This window comes from Octodon degus, unplaced genomic scaffold, assembly GCF_000260255.1.
Source record: "Octodon degus isolate 3935 unplaced genomic scaffold, OctDeg1.0 scaffold00065, whole genome shotgun sequence".
Classification (NCBI taxonomy): domain Eukaryota; kingdom Metazoa; phylum Chordata; class Mammalia; order Rodentia; family Octodontidae; genus Octodon; species Octodon degus.
The window spans coordinates 7,550,064-7,568,661 of NW_004524641.1; the positions used below are offsets into that span (position 1 = coordinate 7,550,064).

The 18,598-nt window shown below is 43.0% G+C and overlaps 1 protein-coding gene across 2 annotated transcripts in view; it reads right to left on the minus strand.

Annotated features, from left to right (window-relative positions):
• Nucleotides 1-18,598, minus strand: part of Rapgef4 (Rap guanine nucleotide exchange factor 4) — a 306,617-nt gene that overhangs the window by 221,061 nt on the left and 66,958 nt on the right. The window contains exon 4 of one of the 2 annotated variants that reach the window (XM_004634752.1): nt 11,641-11,787. In XM_004634752.1, the coding sequence (XP_004634809.1) occupies nt 11,641-11,787 (147 nt within the window). Of the gene's footprint in view, nt 1-5,042; nt 5,357-11,640; nt 11,788-18,598 lie in introns of those variants that run through there. The other variant, XM_023719129.1, reaches the window with a different exon arrangement.

Genomic DNA, 18,598 nt, shown 5'->3' on the forward strand with positions numbered 1-18,598 from the left:
TTAAAAAATTAAATAAATGTTGGATACAGTTTGAATTTTATGTTGTCTGCCTTGTTCTTAATAGAAGTTTAACATACTACATGAAAGTATACAAACACCTTAGTGAATTTTCACAGCATGAACATGCTTTTGTAACCCACTATTGAGATCAAAAAGTAGAATATTTCTAGCAACCTAAAATAATTTTCCAGCTTCCATACCACTATCTCCACTCTACTCACCAAAGACAAAATAGCATTTTACTTTTAATATTTTCATTTAAATTGCTGTATAAAGCAGGCACATTTATGTAAATGAAATCATACAGAATATATTTCTGCATCTTGCTTATGAATGCCAATGTTTGCTCCTCACACTGTGAAAAACCATAATAAGGTATTTACTTTCTCAGTGTCTTAGCTATTACTTTTTGGTTACATTTTCTGATATAATGAGATTTATAAATTCCACAGTAGAAAGATGGAATTTAGGGCTCCTTATTAAAATCTCCTTTTCTTTTCATAATCTTGGCCTTTAAATTTATTGCCTTGGAAAATCTTCCAACTCTTCAGACATAAGTGTTTTTTTATATATTGATCCACTTTTCTAGTTGTTTTCAGCAGAAATATTGACATACAATGAAAAATGCTTTATCAATAGAAGCAAAAATCAAACCAAGGAATTTTGATGTCCTTGATTGTTCTTTCAGTCTCACTGACTAATATTATGGTACAAAATTTTGATTTTCTTTATTGACTTATAATCTTGCAAAAATTCTTCTACTCCATCCACCTATTCATTGTATTTTCTCTCCCACAGGACAAGCACTACTTCATCCACGAAGAAGAATTCTTCCTTCCTAGAGCCTGTCTTGCACCCATAATGTAGGTAATCACTTTAAGTGACTTCTCATACTTCATCCAGATGTTCTATTTCTACACTTTTGCAATGAAGGAGGGAATGTAAGGAGATTGCTTTTGTCTTTAAGAATAAAAGTGAATAAAAGTCAGCTGTTCTGCTTCAGTAAAGTAAAACATCTATGGATAGGATGAATCTTTCAAACACTTCAATCATTAAGTGGCATGCATCTCCACAATAAATTTTTATTTGAAGTGAAGCAATGTATCGGTGTGAAGTGAGTGCTGCTTGCTTTATTACTGGGGCTCTGGTTCTGACTTTTAAGACTAACGTTTCTCTGTGGTGGTTTTGGAAGTTGTACATTCTTTCTCTGCCTACGTCTTGGCAGGGACACAAAGGAGTCATACACTCTTTATTTTTTAAATCTATTTTCTACTTTAGGAATACAGGGAATAGAGCTACAATTACTTTGTTCTGATTTAGCTTTTGTCCTATAGATGGAGTGTGTGTATATGTCTGTGTGTACAAATTCCTCTTAGCAAATATGTCAGCTTTAATTCTTTCTGTCTTCCCTTTTATTCTGTATCTGTCAGCTATGTACAACTATGTTTCTGTTTCCTTTTGTAGATTTGGCTACACCAGTACATTGATTCTTTGTACTGTCTCTGTTAAACCTCTCATTAGCTCTCATCTAGCGCTTTGAAGAATTTTATTTTATTTTTTGCTAGTTTTATGTATTGAGAATACTCTGTTCCCATAATTTGTTCCCTCTAAAGGTGCCTCATAGAACATGTCTCTGACACCACATACCTATTAAAACTTGTCAGTGTCTCCTCATGGTTGAAAAGCGTTTAAGCTGAGATCTTATTCAGAATTCATTGTAGTATAAAAAACTCAAATTACCTTCATTTTAGTTAAAATTGAATATATTATATATTACATTTATCTATATATGCATAATATATATTATATAATATCTAAAATGTGTTACACATAAGATACATGTTTTTATGTATACATATATTATATATACGAATAAGAATAAAATAGCTATGCTGTCCACGGAACGATGTGATAGGTATTCTTCAATATTCTTGATGATACAGCTAAAGCTATCAAAAATAAATGTGATCAGGCTGGGGATGTAGCTCAGTGGTAGAGCCCTTGGCTAGCATGTGCAAGGCCTCAGGTTCAATCCCCAGTACCACAAAAACAAAAGAAATATAATCCTATATATCAAGAGACCAAAAGTTTTCAGTTTTCAAACTAGCATTCTCCTGGAAATTTAACCTAGAGAAGGAAATCTCAAAGCAGAGACCATGGACGGTTGAAGGCCCCAAAGATTCTCAGGATCTCTGAGCCCAAATCTCTTCTCACCATAACACTAGCACATGACCTGCCCTTTAATCTCATTCTTGCACAGGGAGCAGCGGAGCTTCCTGCAGCTATCTGATGTGAGATCACCCCAGTGCTGGTGGCTAAGAGAACATGTGCTTGAAGGATGGAGGAATCTGGAAATGATCTGGCAACTTATTTTCACATTACCAACAGCCAGAACATAATAAGCAACGTATAATTCAGAAAGATTTGAATAAATCCATTTTCTCTCTCAAACACTGAGTGCCACTACCACTTAAATCTGATAGAACCTCCAATGTGAAAGCAGAACTGTGAAAGAAAAGCTACCCTAGTAAACTTAACACAGACTGACAAGGGCCAGGATGATCCCACCTCAGCACCCTAGCCCACGGCAAGAGCACCAACCGGGTAACAGGGGAAGCAGCAAGCGAAGAAAGGCACAAAGCACTACCGACACCTGCTGCTGTCACACTGGCTTCACAGCTCTGGGTAACCCGGGATCTATTTGGGATGCTTTTAAGGAACAAAAGGGACTGAGGAGATAGTGCAGTGGCTTAAGCGCCTGCCTGGCAAGTGCAAGGTCCTAAGATTGATCCCCAATACCAAAAAGAAAAAAAAAGAAGAGCAACAGATCCTCAGGCCCCATCTTCTAGAAATTTAAATTTCATTGCTCTAGGGAAGTTGCAGGCGTGGGAAATCTTTAAAAAGAAAAAGAAAGCAAGCTCTAATTCAAAATTGGAACCGGTTTCAACGACAGCTACAAAAATGATGAAAGATACCAAAAGTATCCTATAATATATTTTGACACAATACAAACCACAGCCCTGCATTTTATCCTTTACATCACAAAATGTGTGGCACTATCTTTTGTTTGCAAACTAAAAGAAGGAGATAGACAGTATATTTTCCAATACATGAGGCACGTAAGTAATCCATCGACACTATCCTGGATACCTGTAATCAGCGAGACAGAAGGAAGTGAGGCATCTATGACCCAGGAAGCTCTGCAGCAAGGCATCCAGCAGAGCTGGTTTAAGCCAGGAATAGATCAGAATTTCAAGCCCGACCACTTGGCCACATGAACGGCCTTTGGAAGGTCTGTCTTACATTTACTGGCTTGGGCTAGACAGCTCAAAATACTGAGGTCAATGAAATCAAGCAGGAGCAAGACTGCATGAACTCAGTGGCCAGCACTGTGACCAGGCTTCTTTCCATTTTTTCCTTGGTGTCAGACCTCTGCCCAGTGTCCTAACTTCTTACAGCAGCCTGGGGGCACCACATGAGTGGAACGTGGACCCACGGAAGCAAGGAAATCCCATGACTACCGAGAGGGCTTTCACCACATAGAGAGCTTAACAATATTCTCAGTCCACACCACGAGTTCCTTCTAGAAGTCTCAAGTTCTTGAAGTTTGCCAACTAGGACCGCCTTTGCCTGGGGGACCTATTAAACCTCTGAGTGGGTTTCTCCAGATGAAGACTACAAAGAAATAAAGCAAACACAGGCCCCTGAAGTGCAGCACATGACACCCTCCTCGGTAAGACGGAGCATTTCCTTAGCCTGTCCAGGGGCCCAGCCAGGAGGAGGAGGGGAAGAAGCACAACCACACAATCTTGGAGGAAGGAGCCCTGCCCCTTCCCCTGGGCCAAGGCTGCCTCCAGCACTATCATTTGGTTAACTGGCCCCAAGCTTTTAAGGACATTGAGAAATAGCCTTGCTCCTTGCTTGTCATATAGGAATTAGAACTCTCTCTCTCTCTCTCTCTCTCTCTCTCTCTCTCTCTCTGAAAGAGACACTTGGTGGGAAACACTTCCCTTTGAGTTTCCCCATGATCTTTATCATGCTATCTTTCTCAGACTATTTTTCAGTTTGCCTTCCTTTAGCTTTATCTTATACTTGTGTCTATGTTGCTGTTTTCCCCAGGGTCATAAACCACAGAAAGGCAAGCAGATGGATTCTGAATGGCCGTGAGGGGGGAGCCCAGTAGCTTGCTGTTTGCACAGAAGAGTCTCAGGAGCAGGTTGAACAGCTATCAGAAGGGCATGCTGCCCCGGGGGTAAACTGAGGGAATAAAGTGGGCTCAAAGTACAGGAGACAGGTTGGGAGAGGTGTCAACAGTGCAGGGCAAACACAGCCAAACAGGCACCTCAGAACCTCTGTTAGCACAACTTCTGCCCAACTGGAGCAGCCACAGTGCACTCCGGAAATGAACAAGGGAGCCTCAGCTCAGAGGAATGTCTACTGGTCACGGTGCCCTGCCAAGAGGCCTACTGGGCAGCCATCTGGGCATTCCTGGCACCTGCCAGCTAAGCCTTGATCTGTTCAGACCCCCTCATCATCTTGAGAGAACAGGGAGATCGCAGCTTGGGTAGGAGGGCAAGTTATCAATAATGTAACAGAATTCCCATAAGCACTGAGGACTTCCTTAGTCCAAGAATGGCAGGCAAGATACCCACCAACCTGTTCCCTTGCTCAAAATTCATTTTTAACATATGCCATTCAAATATGTCACTAGATAGACATACATATTTAATACTGATGTGATCATTGTAATCCTCCGACTATTACATTTATCTTCTAGAAACATATTGAAGCTCATGTGACTAAATAAACATCCTTTATAGAAGAAAGAGGAGCCGCCACCCTCCACACGCAACACAGACACCACAAGCAGAGATGAAATCAAATTATGGCAGTGCCGTGGCCCAGATTTAGGTCTGATAGAACATAATTAAAAAAACCAGAGACGTTCTTGAGAATAATTCCTCAAATCAAATGCCAACTGTGACAGGTAATATTTCCCTACTCTGCCATCCTTCACTGAAGAACACAAGACCCCTTCTGACCTTGTAGAGCATACGTCCTCCTCTTCCTGTCTCTCCAAGCTCTCAGACATGCGGTGAATAGTTCTGCATTCTCTGGACAGCAAAGCAGACCTTTATCGCTGCGAGGTCCCCATTCGCATCTGCTGCTGAGCGCCTCTTAAGTCCACGGGAGGGAGCAACGCTGACGGCTCTCCAGGAAAGCCAGACAGTCGGAGGTAGTAAGAAAAAATTTCTTTTTTTTTTTTAACCTTAGTTACCTCCTAGTAACCTCACTCCCTTCCTTTTAGGACTTGAAACATTTTGCCACTCCATGAAAAAGCTTGAGGACACAGGAGCAAGAGCCAAGCACTGACCCAAGGTCCAAGTCCTCAGAGTGCGCTTCTGCTTGGTTTTGAATCAGAGCTGTGAGGAGAGAGACAACAGATCCAGCCAACAGGATGTGTGTGGCTGGAGTTCCTGGCATGAAGTCTGGGCTTTCATGTTTATTTTTGGATATATTTTTCTTAGCCCTTTGATGCAAATTTCTGGCCTGGGAAGCAATCCTACAGTATAAGCCCCGAAGTTGCCAAAAGTAAGCAAGGGCTGCTGCCTTGGGAGGATGAGGGTGTGGATCCTGCCTCAGGATCCCGGCCTGACGAATCATCTCAAAGCTGCTCCACCTGGCAAGCCTGCCATGGACGCAGAAGTAGAACAACCTGAGATAGTTAGCATGATAAATAGAATTAAAATCCACCCAAGGAACTCCTGAGACATTCAGGTTCTGAGATGCTATGTTTTAGGTATCTGGATTTCATTTTTCTGATATCCACAGACAGATAGGAACATTAAGCCTATGTAAGCAAGAGGCGATGCCTTCTAAAGCTATTACTCTAATATGTTTTTCAAAGCCATCAGCAAAGACTACACTGCTGTCGTACCAACAAATCTTATTCTTACAGTGCCTTGAAATATTATTAATGAAAAAGGGCTTTTTCCCCAATCTGTTCTAAGTGAGGCACTAAACAGAAACAACTAAAAAGCTTTTCATCAGTGCCAACATACCTGGTAGAATCTTCCAGAAAAAAAAAATATTGCTTTGAAAATTACAGAATGGAGATAGATGGAAACATATTTCTTCAATGGCAGTCATTGCTTTTGGAGATATCCCTATCTGCTGTTTTCTTTTCCTAAGATAGAAACACAGACTTTTTTTTTCTTATTTCTACCATTCAGCTTTATATCTCATAAAGCATGAAATAGACTTTCAGGCAGTGACAATATTTACTTAGACTAAAAACTGCTGGGGAACAAACTCAACTATACCAGTCATCACATCCAAACAATAGTTCTCCGTGACATGTTTTGCCTTGGTGAGACTAAAACCCCAGCAGTCTACCAAAAGATTCCCAGATAACAATTACAATTAAGCCACCATTTTTCCTGTAAAACAGATCAGACTACAAATAAAAAATATTGCCTTTACTTTGAAAGAGTTTCATTTTACTACTGCCTTTAAATTTTCAAAGAATGTATTGATAAGCTTTATTATTATTATGGGATTATTATTATTTTGAAAGTGCTTAAATGTGACTCACAGTAAAAGAAAATTATTTTTCCCAGAAAGATGTTCAAGTCATAGAAACTGAACTCGGTGAAAAGGTGGCACACAGTTCATGGACCGCCAGGAGCAAGTTTTACAGATTTGACCCAGGCTGCCTCCCGCATCTACTTCCTGAACGCGCTGCCCACATCACCTCAACCAATCTCGTGTATATGGACGATTTCATGTGAAGATGTCAAAATATGCCACAACCAGAAAGCCCCCTCCAACAACACTGCGCATGAAGGAGGGAAGAAAGCAAGCAAAACCCCCTCCTTCTGTGCTAAACCTTTGGAAACCTTCTAAACTACATGTGCAGAGAATATATTCATGGAAGGAGGTAGTAAGTTAGTTTTATATTTACTCCAAGAGCCACCATCCATCATAAATACCTATAGTCTTGGATCAACTATTAATAACTGGTTTAAATTCCCAAGCCTACACTTAACTGCTTTGCCATTTAACTTCCTTACTGAGAATATAAAATACCACTGGTGTCAAGGAGTTTAAATTATAAATTATAATGGTCTCAAGAACTAAAAATGGTATCCAAGATTTTCAAATTAATTTTCTTCTGGATATAATTCAGGAACATTACCACCAACTCTCCCCTCCCTTCTCTGCCTGTCTCTTTTATCCTCCTAAGATGTTACGGAGAAATGAGATGTTTTATACTCTGAGTGACATATATGTCCTACTATCAAAGGGGCGGGAGAGGAAGGAGAGAGGTATCATTGACCAAGTCCAAATAAACGCATTACCACTCACTCAACCTAAGAAAGCATGACCTGAATTTCAGATGGATCAACCCAGCACCCTCAAGTCTGACCATGAACTGGAAACTAAAACATGGAAAGAAGGTGAAAAGAAAGTAGTTGACATTAGAAAAGCTACTGAGCACAAAGAAAAGCATCAAGCTGGTGCCTCCGTTATATCTTAGGGAATGCTGGTCTTACTGGATGTATTTGTACAAATACCTGACTAAGCACTGCTGGATACATTTATGACAAATTTAGAATACCCTGGGTGCTACCTTTTTTTAACTTACAACAAAAGAGGCAACATAAAGCAAGAGGTATTTGAGATGTAATTGGATTTCAAAACCTCAGAGGTGGCTCAAAACCTTAGGGCCCCCCTGCGGGGGCTTGGGAAACTTGTCTTGGACCTAGTGAGAACAGGAATTCCCTAGGTTTGGGCTGCCCACGCAGTCCCCTGAGCATAAGACACTTCACTCAGCCTAAAAGTGAAAGTATGTCATAAAAATACTTCAAAGAAAGGACTATTTTTAGATTATGGTACCTATTAATGATCAAGAGCCATAATTTTCAGTTAGAAGTAACTCAGTATGTCAGGTTTCAGCGCTTTCAAATGCCATCAAGAGCACAGACAGCACACAAAACTGAGTATCAGGGAGCTCGCCTTAAAATGGGCCCACCATCATATTCGTCAAAAGCAAACAGTCAAATGAGATGAAAGGACAAGTCGGAAACACTGTTGAGGTTTCTCATTGTCACAGTTTGGAGCCTCCAACCCAACCCTGACTCTGAGGTCTGACACTAGAGACGTTACCCACGATGCTGGATAACAAAGAGCAAGCCCCACCCTACCTGGGCTGGATCACACAGCTCAGTGATATTTCCATTTGAATCTGGAAGCCACATAACCTTAACCCCACATGGTCCTGCCCTTCTGATACGCAGCTGATCAAGGTAACATGGCTTTCAGATGACAGTATGCATTTGGATTTTAATTCTGCTAACAGATACTGCTCATAATACAAAAATGGCTGCACTACAAATCCTATCAACTGACAAAAGCAGGGCATAGGTGCTCTGGATAGCAAATGCTTTGCTTGCAGATTAGAGCCATCTGTGCCATGAGCGGCTCACCAATATTCAAAGACTAGATGTGAAATGTATTTAATGCCAATCATATGTTATACTCTGTGACTGTATTATTGGCTTATTTTAAATTCTCTTTCTCTTCCAAGTAAGGTTGAAACCCTGCCCTGAAAACAGCATTCTGCCCATCATGTTCTCTGTTACCTGGCACATAGGAGATACTACGCATTTGTTGAATGAAAACAGTAAAATAAGAATCTTTCAGTCTTTCTGTCTGAAGGTATTTGCATTATTAAGTATGTAATGTGTGCACACATACACACACACACTCATGCACGCACACACGAGCACACATGCTCACCAAGTTCTCATTCACAGACTGCTAGATAACGGAGTTTACTGTACTCTCACTTTCAATAGTCAGAACAATGATTGAGCACCTACTTCACCCTCTGCGCTTAGTTGCATGAAAAAGCAAATGAAATGAAGCATCTAATTTCTCACTACAAGATCCAGTCCCTCACCTGTAGAAGACTAAAACCCCCACCTATGCTCTTCAGCTCTGAATGCTGCCTGACTCTTACCTCAGCACACTCGCTCACTCACTGGCAGGGTAGCTAAGCAAGCCCAGAGGTGACAGATGAGAACCTGGGCCCACGGAGCCAACAACAGTCGGAAAGTTTTGGATAGCGCAACCAGCCTTCAGCACCAATATCCCCATTTAATAATTTTCCTCTTGGAGAAATGTCTGTGGAAACAGCTCTAAAACGTACTCAGGTAAAACTTAGCAGGGGACCAACAGCATCTCGGGTGGCGAGGCAAGCAGACCCCAAGCCCCTGCAGTGCTCCGTATTACTCTGCATGTTTTCTCGCCAAAAAGTATTCACTCAGTCTTGTTAAGCTAGTGCATGAACTTTTACTTATAGGAAACTTGGGGTAGAGGTTGAAAAGAAGACACCATGAGAAAACAGACAAGTCTTAAATTTGGGGGACATTGAGCTGATATTTTAAGAAAGTCAATGCCAAGGGAAGGGAGGAGAAAAAGGAAGGGAAGGAGAGAGCTAAGAGACAGAAAAGAGAGGTTTCAGTATTACACTCAAACATATGAGTCTGTGCCCAGAGCCTTATTTTAAAAAGCTATAAAAAAAGGCTGGCAAGATAGCTCAGCGGACTAAGCACCTGCTTGGGCAAGTGCAAGGACTGGGGTTCGATCCTGGCACTATATGCCATGCTGGCCACGCCCTTGGGTGCAGTGAGCCGGCCACTGAGACCCGGCATGGTAGTGCATGTCTATAATCCCAGCACTGGGGAAGCTGAAAATAGGAGGATCGCTATTAGTCCAAGCTGCATAGTGAGACCTTGTATCAAATATAAATAAATAAATAAATAAATAAATAAATAACTTACTTTTAAAGCTATAAAAGACGTTTTTGAACAATCAGAAAAATTTAACACATAGACTGGGTATTAGATGCTATTAGGATATTATCACTAATCTTGTAGGTGAGAATATGGTATTATGAGTACGTAGCAGGACACTATTTTCTTTAGATATCTGTTGGATATTTAGCGTGCACTGCCCCGACATCTATCACTTGCATTAAAGTGACTCTGTAAAACACAAAAACAAAACCAGAGATAAAACAGATGCACTGCATGTTAACAGCTGCTGCCTGGGGCAGGGTGGCCGGGAGGGTGGGTGCGTGCCTGTTGCACTATTCTTTTGTACATTGTTTGAAAATATTTTAATACGTTTGTTTTAACCTTCATGGGCCCAGTTTCTCAAGAACTTCCTTCACAGTACTGAGAGCTCCTCATTAAAATGAATTTTCTAATATTTCCACAAGCCATCTTCTATCGGCAACTTGAGTAAGTCATCCCACAGACGTGGCTATAATGACACACATCACAGGTAGGAATCATTTTCATTCTTAAACCGGATTCCCAAATTCCTCTTTTGAAAAAGACTTTTCAGTTTACCTTTTAAAATGAAAGAGCCAAAAAATAAAAAAGGCTTATTTGCCTCAAGCTTCACCCCTTCTAATTGACAGAAAGGCCTCTCTATGCATGCCTCACGCCAACCGATTTTGACTTTTCCTTCCTAAAACTGGCTTTTGTCTCGAACTTTACAGAGCGGTTGGAGCTCTTTAATATTTTCTAAGAGAAACATTTCAAACAAGCAACCCTGCAATTTATTCACTACTGCCAAGAATAAAAGTAGCAGGTCCCACCACTGAGGCCCTCCAACGCTTTGCCTGACTTTTAAGGCAAAGCACCACTCATTCACCTGCAGGCCGGCTCTCTAAATGCATCTGTCATTTGTTTGGCTCTGGAGGAAACGATTTGATTACACAAAATTCTCTTTAGATCAAGTTTAAAATCTTAGCCACACTGGGACAAGTGATGAAGCCTGCCAGCTCGGTAGGTGGACTCCTGGACATAACTGAGCCGGAGACAAAGACAAGGAACAACCACAGGTTAAAATCAGAAGCAAAATAGGACTGAAAAGGAGCAAGCATGAAAGAGGCAAGGCCTCTTCGGGCCTTTCTAAGTGCTCACGGCATTTGCCGTGAGTGCATAGAAGATGATTTACGCCTGATACTTGGCGTAAATGAGTGCAGTACCCTAAGGGACACAGGTAAACGTTGGAGACTTGCAAAAGCCGCCAGGACCAACTGCATCCACCCACTGCCGTGCCACCTTGCATGCTGGAGTTGGAGAATAACCAGAGAGGATTCTGCACCTCCATTTCCCATACCTTAGCGCACATCGTTTTTAAAAGCATTTAAATGAAGCAGATGTTAACCCCATTCATTCCACTTTCCTGGGGGAACGTGTCAATAGTGAATTTTAAAATGCAAAAGAAAATGTCAAAGTATTTTGTTCCCTGGGTAAGAATACATCTGTGGGATAGGAAGACAGAAAATATAGAAAACACTCTATGGTCATTCAAGAAATAATTATAAGGTATGTCAAACTACAGAAAATTGAGCAAGCACTAAATTAAAAAAAAAAAAGACATCTTGTGTCAAAATGGCTTTTTCACTCACTCATTTCAAAAACAAGTTTTGAAAATTAAATTCCATCTCCCAGCTCAGAACGGAACACATTAAGGCTTGACCGTAATGCCATTATCCACGCGGCAGCTCTCTGTCTCATCCGAAACTGCATTAATTGACAAAGAAGCCTCAGGGCTCACCTCCCATAGTGCCTTGAAGTCCTTCTGCTCGATGCGGAGCAGCTCGCTGTTCTCCCTGGTAACGATGGTCGCATGGCGGGGTGTGTTGTCCAGAATGGACTCTCCAAAGGCTGTCCCAATCCCCAGTGTACAGATGGTCACGGCATCCTGAGAACCAAAAAAAGAAGGTCATTAGAAAACTAAACATTTAATAGATGAGCAAACTGCCTTTTCCTTGAAGTACAATTTGTACAAAATAAAACATCTGATTTAATCACTGTTCCACACATTTTGGCAAGTGTACACAGCCGTGTGTCGTCAGCACCATCAACACCCAAGTCAAGGTGTGAATCACTTCTCCTATCAGACCCAAAAGTTCCCTTCTGTAACTCCTTTCTAGTCCTCTTCTAGAGGAAACCACTGCCCTAGATTCCATCATCGTAAAGGGATTTTGCCTGTCTCAGAACCTCATATAAACGGAGACAGACCAGACATTCTTGTGTATGTCTGGCTCCTTTTACTCAACATAGTGTGAGATCTAATTGAGATGGTCTTGCTTATAATGCTTAAATAGGAAACCAGAATAGGGATGCAACTATGTCTGTCTCTCTGGGAGAAATGAGGAAACTGAGGAGCTGAGTGGCGCATTCACAGGGCCTCGGTTCACACAGGAAGTGGTAGAGCGAGATCCTAACCACGGCTGACAACGGCTTCCAAGCTTTTGGTGTTATGCTGCCTCTCACAGCCTTAGCACAGTAATGACAGCATCTGAAGACACACAGTGCGGCTGGTTTATAAAATGCCATCAGACAATGATTTAAAAGCTTGTGAAACAGTGCTAAGAAAGTAATTTACTCTCTATATGCATCATTGGTGATAATGTTTGGATATAATCCTGACTAGTTTCAAATAATGCAAACAGCCCTTGAAATCACCTGGACATTAATTCTACAAGGTACAAACTAAGTGCAAGGGTAATACTCTGAAGTCTGGGCATAGTGGCGTGCGCCTGTAATCCCAGCTCTTAGGAGGCTGTAAACAGGCGGATCACTACTAGTCTGATTTAGTAGTGAGACCCTGAACACCCTGTAGACTCTTCCCTAAAAAAAATTTTAAAAATAAGAAAAGGGTAATATTCTGAGCTAGAAGGGAGTTTTTCCCTTCACGAATCTACTACATGATAATAGGCAACTGTTATTAAGGTCAAGTTAGGGACACTGTAATCAATTACTAAGATAAATGTCCCTAAGAATCCAGTTTCTTGAGCCATGGCAAATTGTTTCCATCCATCTATTACCATACAAAATTATGTTCAGAAAAATAAGATCATTATTTCAGAAAAGAATAAAGGGGGAAAATTTAGGAATAGCATGCTAACACATTTCGCAGAAAGGCAATTGCAAACAAATTCACCCCAGAAAATATACCCAGAACTAAGATAGCAATACTCTATGAGTTGGGTACCGCAGAATAATTTTCAATTTCTAGTAAAAACATAAGACAGATTATGATAAATCACAGCCTTTCATAAATTCTCTAGAATAGCATGTTCCTTGGAGCTCTATCAGACTATTTCATTTTTCTACCACCCAAACACTTCTAAAAGGACACTTTTGGCTAATTTGTACTTTTCCAGTATTAAAGACTATTTTAAAACTTGAAAAGTCCACGCAGGTTAGATGCCTACAGCTATTTGCTAGGTGTAATGCAAAGGAACTATGAAGGTAGAAGCTATTTGTTACAGAGTAAGCAGTCTTCTCCTTTCTTACCTCCCAGCCCTGACACAGGCAGTTTGTCACCCCATGATACATAAAGAAAGACAGGCTATGACACTCACCTAAGCTTTTCTTACCAGAGAATTGCTCTTGCCAGAAAGACCAAGTACTGAATTTATTCTTGGATTGTTCCTGGAGATCCCAACTTACTGAGGGTTCATCACCTATAACAACATTCAGTCATGGTGGCACTGCCAACTACGCTGTGCTGTACCCCATCCCAGGCTCCTCTGTGAGGAGAAGCCCGGGCGAGTGGGTATCCAGGAGTGGGCATTTGGCGTAACACTCTCCTTGTCTCCAGAAACACCACTCTCCTGCCAGCCTGAGTGCGGGCTCCGTGCGCCCTCTCTCTTTCCCTTCACATTAGATCCCCTTAAATTTAAGGGCGAGGGGTCCCACACTACAACACCTGCTCTAGGGCTTGCTCAGCACGCTCAAGGCCCTGGGTCCCATCCCTAGCGGGGGTGCAGGAAAGGGATGATCTTGGAATTCGGGCTTGGAAACTTCATCCAGAAGAATTTGTAAGTTCAAAACTCTCAAACTTTACTTTCAACAGAGTCAGAGTACTTTTGGACAAGCTTACTTAGAAGTGAGCACGGACGTGGCGGTACAGGTTGAGCACTGCAATAAATGAGAGCTAGAGGTGGCCAAGGAACCCTTTTGCTCTAAAGACTAACTGCTGTCCCTGCAGTCCACAGATGCTTTGTCTTACTTACACTGGAACCCTGGGCAGGACCCTGCGCAGCCTTAGAAAGAAATTATCAAATAAATACGCATCCAAATATTCTCTTGGTCAGCGGAACTGATGCCATGTCGCTTACGGGAGCAATCCTCCAGCTCCGAGTCTCAAGCCTGAAGCTGTGCACGGGCCTGAGGGAGGCCTGGGCCTTCCTCGGAGGGCGCTCTGTTGTGGTTTCGGCTAAGCTGACACCCTCTCTGGGTCAGCCCCTCTCTGGGTCGGCCCGTCCCGGTGCTCATCTCGTGGGAACTCTCCAGAAGCACTTTCTCACTTCCGTTCATCTGCCCGTGAACGTTCTGAGAGGCCGTCCGAGAGAAAAAGTTTTCAGCGACACAGAGGGGACGGCAGTCAGCACCTGCGCAGTGAACACGGCCCAGCGGTGAAGGGAGAGTCCAGAGTTGCGGAGATGGCAATTTACTTAGGACTTTCGAACGGGAAGTGGAAATTCTAAAAAATGTAAAAATGACTTCAAACTATGAAGGTGGATTTAGCAGACGCTGCTGCAGCCCCGCCGGACCCCCGCCCCCACCCCCATACACCTGAACAGTCAGGGCAGCTTCCTGGACAGACCGTGCCCACTTCCAGAGTCCCACCCGCAACATCCCCACCGTTGCCACCTAGAGGTGGGTTGGCAGGCAGTTAACGCCTTATCCTCCTGCAAAGAGGGATAGGAGTGGGAGATCATGTTGCACAGCCCCCTGGCCCCAGCCAGCCCTGGTCTCCAGCTCTGCTTCTGGGGAAACCTGGAACACAAGCAGGTGGTAACATGGGGTAGCGGAGCCGGCTGGCAGTCCTGGACTGTACTAAGACCTTAAGCAAAGGCCCGAACCTTTCTCAGGCTTTCTGCCTATGAAAAGTGCTGGACCAGCCAGTGACCCTAGACAGACTTCTGTAGCAGGGACAGAGACTAGGGGATCACTCCCTGCTCACCTCAGACAGGCAGTGTAAGCACCAGAGCCTTGAGGTAGCACTGGGAAGACTGCATGTTTCATCACTAGGCACCAGTTCCACTACATAACTAGGGGCAATGGGCTCTCAAAACACAGCCTTTTGATGTCACCAATATGTCCCTTGTTTTCCTCCTCCTGCCTACTCCACTTCTCTCCCAGGGCCATCCACTCAATCCCGCCTCCTTCTCCCTCCACTATACAGCGAGTGAGAGCTGGGCTGTGCACTTGGCTTTAATGCTCACCAAAGTGAAATGAGATCGTGTGCCAAAGCGCTTGGCACAGTGTCTGACTCAAAACAACCGCTTAACAAACTGCAGCCATCCTTACTGCAATGCAGGTTGAGTATCCCTTCCCTGAAATGCCCGGGACCCAAAGTACTTCAGATTTCCTATGTTCTCCAGATGTGGCTCTATTTATATACACAACATGAGATACCTTGGGAATAGGACCCAAGTCCACCTGGGTTTCACGTATACCTTCTATACATAGTCTGAGAATAATTTCATGCAATATTTTTAGAAATGCTGGGCATTAAGGTTTGTGTACCACGCTGTGACTCCAGCCTGTCACATGCAGCCTGCATGGATGCTCAGTCCCCTCACTCAGCTCCTGACTCCCTCCACATCACACAGCCTGGGCTCACATATACCACCTGTGAGACCTGTCCCGGCTTGGCCCCACTGACCTCAGTGCTGTCTTTCTCCAGCTTTCTGCTTCCTCCTCAAGTCCTGCTTAGCACCACCCAAGCATGCCTCTAGGCCTCACCCATGCCCACTGCAGGTGAGCCCCGCTTCCCAGCTGTGCTGTGCTCCCCAGCTAGGGACCACCCTGAAGCCATGAGTGAGATCTCAGCACTTGATGTGTGGTCAGCAGAAAGGGCATGTGTGGCTGTAGCCATTCAGAAACTTTGGCATGAGCAGAGTTAAATATGTCCACAAAGCCTGTGCAGGTGCAAGATGGTGACCCCAGGCAAAGGGCACCCACACAGAGGCCCCCAGGGTCAAGGCACTTAGGAGGGGAAATTTGCAGAGGCAGCAGGATGAGAAAAGCACAGCCTTGGTAGACCTGGGCAAAAAACTCATTTCTGTTCATTATTCTCCAGGGACTCAACAACCCTGATTTGTGGAACAGGCAGGGTCTATTTTATGAGTAATAGCAGGACTAAATGGAAATAATATGTAGATAGAGCACTGGATGGTTCCCAGCACGTAGTAGGTGCTCTACAAATAGTGAAAATTATTTCCAACTTCATTAATATTCATACACACGAATAGGTTTTCTATATTTCCAAAAAGCAAATGATATTTTTCTACTATTTAAATAACAGAGAATCTCTATATTCACTTCATATTAATCTTCACCTAATGATGGCTTTCAACACTTAAATTCCAAGTTTCTCTGTCCCCAGTCTGGATGTCAAGTGGGCTGGATGATGGGCAAAACACTTCAGCTCTCTGGGGGAGCCCGCATTCAAAGGAATCCTTCTGACAATCCTGCCGCAAATCAAAGAATCCTTTTGTACTGCCACTAATCACCCCTTCATTTATCTGCTTTGTATGTCTGAATTGTGGTACACTGCGCTTTCTTAAAGCAGGGTTTCTCACACGAGTCATTTTGTGAGTGTGTTTCATTATAAACACAGATACAGTACAAAAACAGGAATGATCTTAAGCCCACATCACTGGCTCATTAACACTGCTCCCCAGCTAATATGCCTGCACCCAGGAACTAATGGAACCAATGGGGCCACAGGCACGCCCCCAAATGGCTGGCTTCTCATGGTAGCTCACAATCAGACAGTTTCGAACATGCTCTGCGATAAGATTTTTTCTTAATCCTGTACTGTAACTTCAAGGGGCATCAGATCTTTTTATTATTAATATTTAACTCACGTTCACATTACTAACTCAAAAAGAGCTCATATTCATGGTTCATATAGATATACATTGGTCAATACTAAGGGACAAATTGATTCTTCAAATATGTAGACCCAGAAGTGTAAATTCTTACAAAAGAAATATTTTTACAATTTTCCACTTTAGGCCTTCAAGGATACCTGTCATGAAGTTTTGTAGCACCTACTTTTAGTTTGTGGGCTTGGATTTACGAGTAGAATTTATCAAATCCTCCGAGGTTTTTCAGATAAAAGATATAACAGAACCCAACCTCAGAGTTTACCAGGCTAGGAGACCGGGCTGTTAAAGGGATTTCTTACCAAGCAGAAAAAGCAAAGATGTTTCTAAGTCAAAGGTGTTTTCGAACAAACAGCAAAGACAGGGCGCCACTTTGCAAGCACCTCCCTTTAGTCCGCTTTTAAGGTATAGCTGAAGGGGTCAGCCCAGCTGCTGGGGGTGGTGTGACGAGGACACAGCAAAGTGGATGCCAGCCTGTTCCAGAGGAGAGCCCATCTGGCCAGCCCGTGCATGGCTTTGCATGCACCCAAACAAGAATAATGTGGAGACAAAACTAAATACAAGTCGCGTCATGCAGAACCCAGAATAAATCCACAATCAGTTTTTAACCAATAGCACCACCCAAGCACATGCGGAGAAAGAGGTTACAAGCAAGTGCTGTGGGCAGGCGCCCTTCGAGTTTACAGGCTCAATAAATGCACGCATAAAAATGTCTCCCAGTAATGGTGCCCTTCCCTGTTGGAAAAGAATGGAGTGAAATGAGGGAGCGGAAGATTCAGAGATGCAGATGGAAGGAGAGACAGACCTGCATGGGGGGGAACGGGCCTGTCCTTGAGATCTTATGAACACTGCAGTGCTTGAAAATGCCTTTGTGGAACACAGGTCAGATAAACGTTGAGGTTGCGGGTGACACCAGGCCTGCCTGGTTACACTGTGCACTCTTGGTTCAGAGATGCTAAACGTGGAAGAGCAAGGTGTGGCTTGTGTGTGAGAACTCAAATGATCCCCAAGCAGCTCCTGGTGGGGAGGACAGAAGGGAATTTGTCAAATAGTAGGTGAGACAGAGGGACAGCATCTAAAACTCTTTTCAGGAACTTTGTGGCTGTGTTATTTTTTTCTTTTTTTTGGCAGAACCAGGGCTTGAACTCAGGCCCTTGCACTTGCCAGGGAAGCGCTTATTCCACTGAGCCATCTCCCCAGCCCTATTTTTTTCTTTTAAAGTGTAGGGGAAAAATAATATGTATGTATGTATGTATGTATGTATGAATGTCAAAGACAAAGGACAAAGCACATTTTATTTTAGGGAGAAAATCAGTGAAGAGATCTTTTTCCAGAACTAAAATTTGCCAGGTAATAATGACAGATGACAGCGACAGATGAGGTGATGGAATTAAGGCCAAACGCAGGGCAGACTTTCCCACTGTAAGAAATGGCTGAGCAACATTGTTAAACTGGCTGCGGTTTCTAGTACTGCGTGCTTTTCCTGCTTTTTCTGTTCTAACGCTGCCCTCTTGTGACAGAATGTTGGCATTGCAACCAGCCGCTCGCCCCTCAAAATGGTCCTATAAAAAGCAATGGAACCACTGCTCTGGTCCAAGTTCT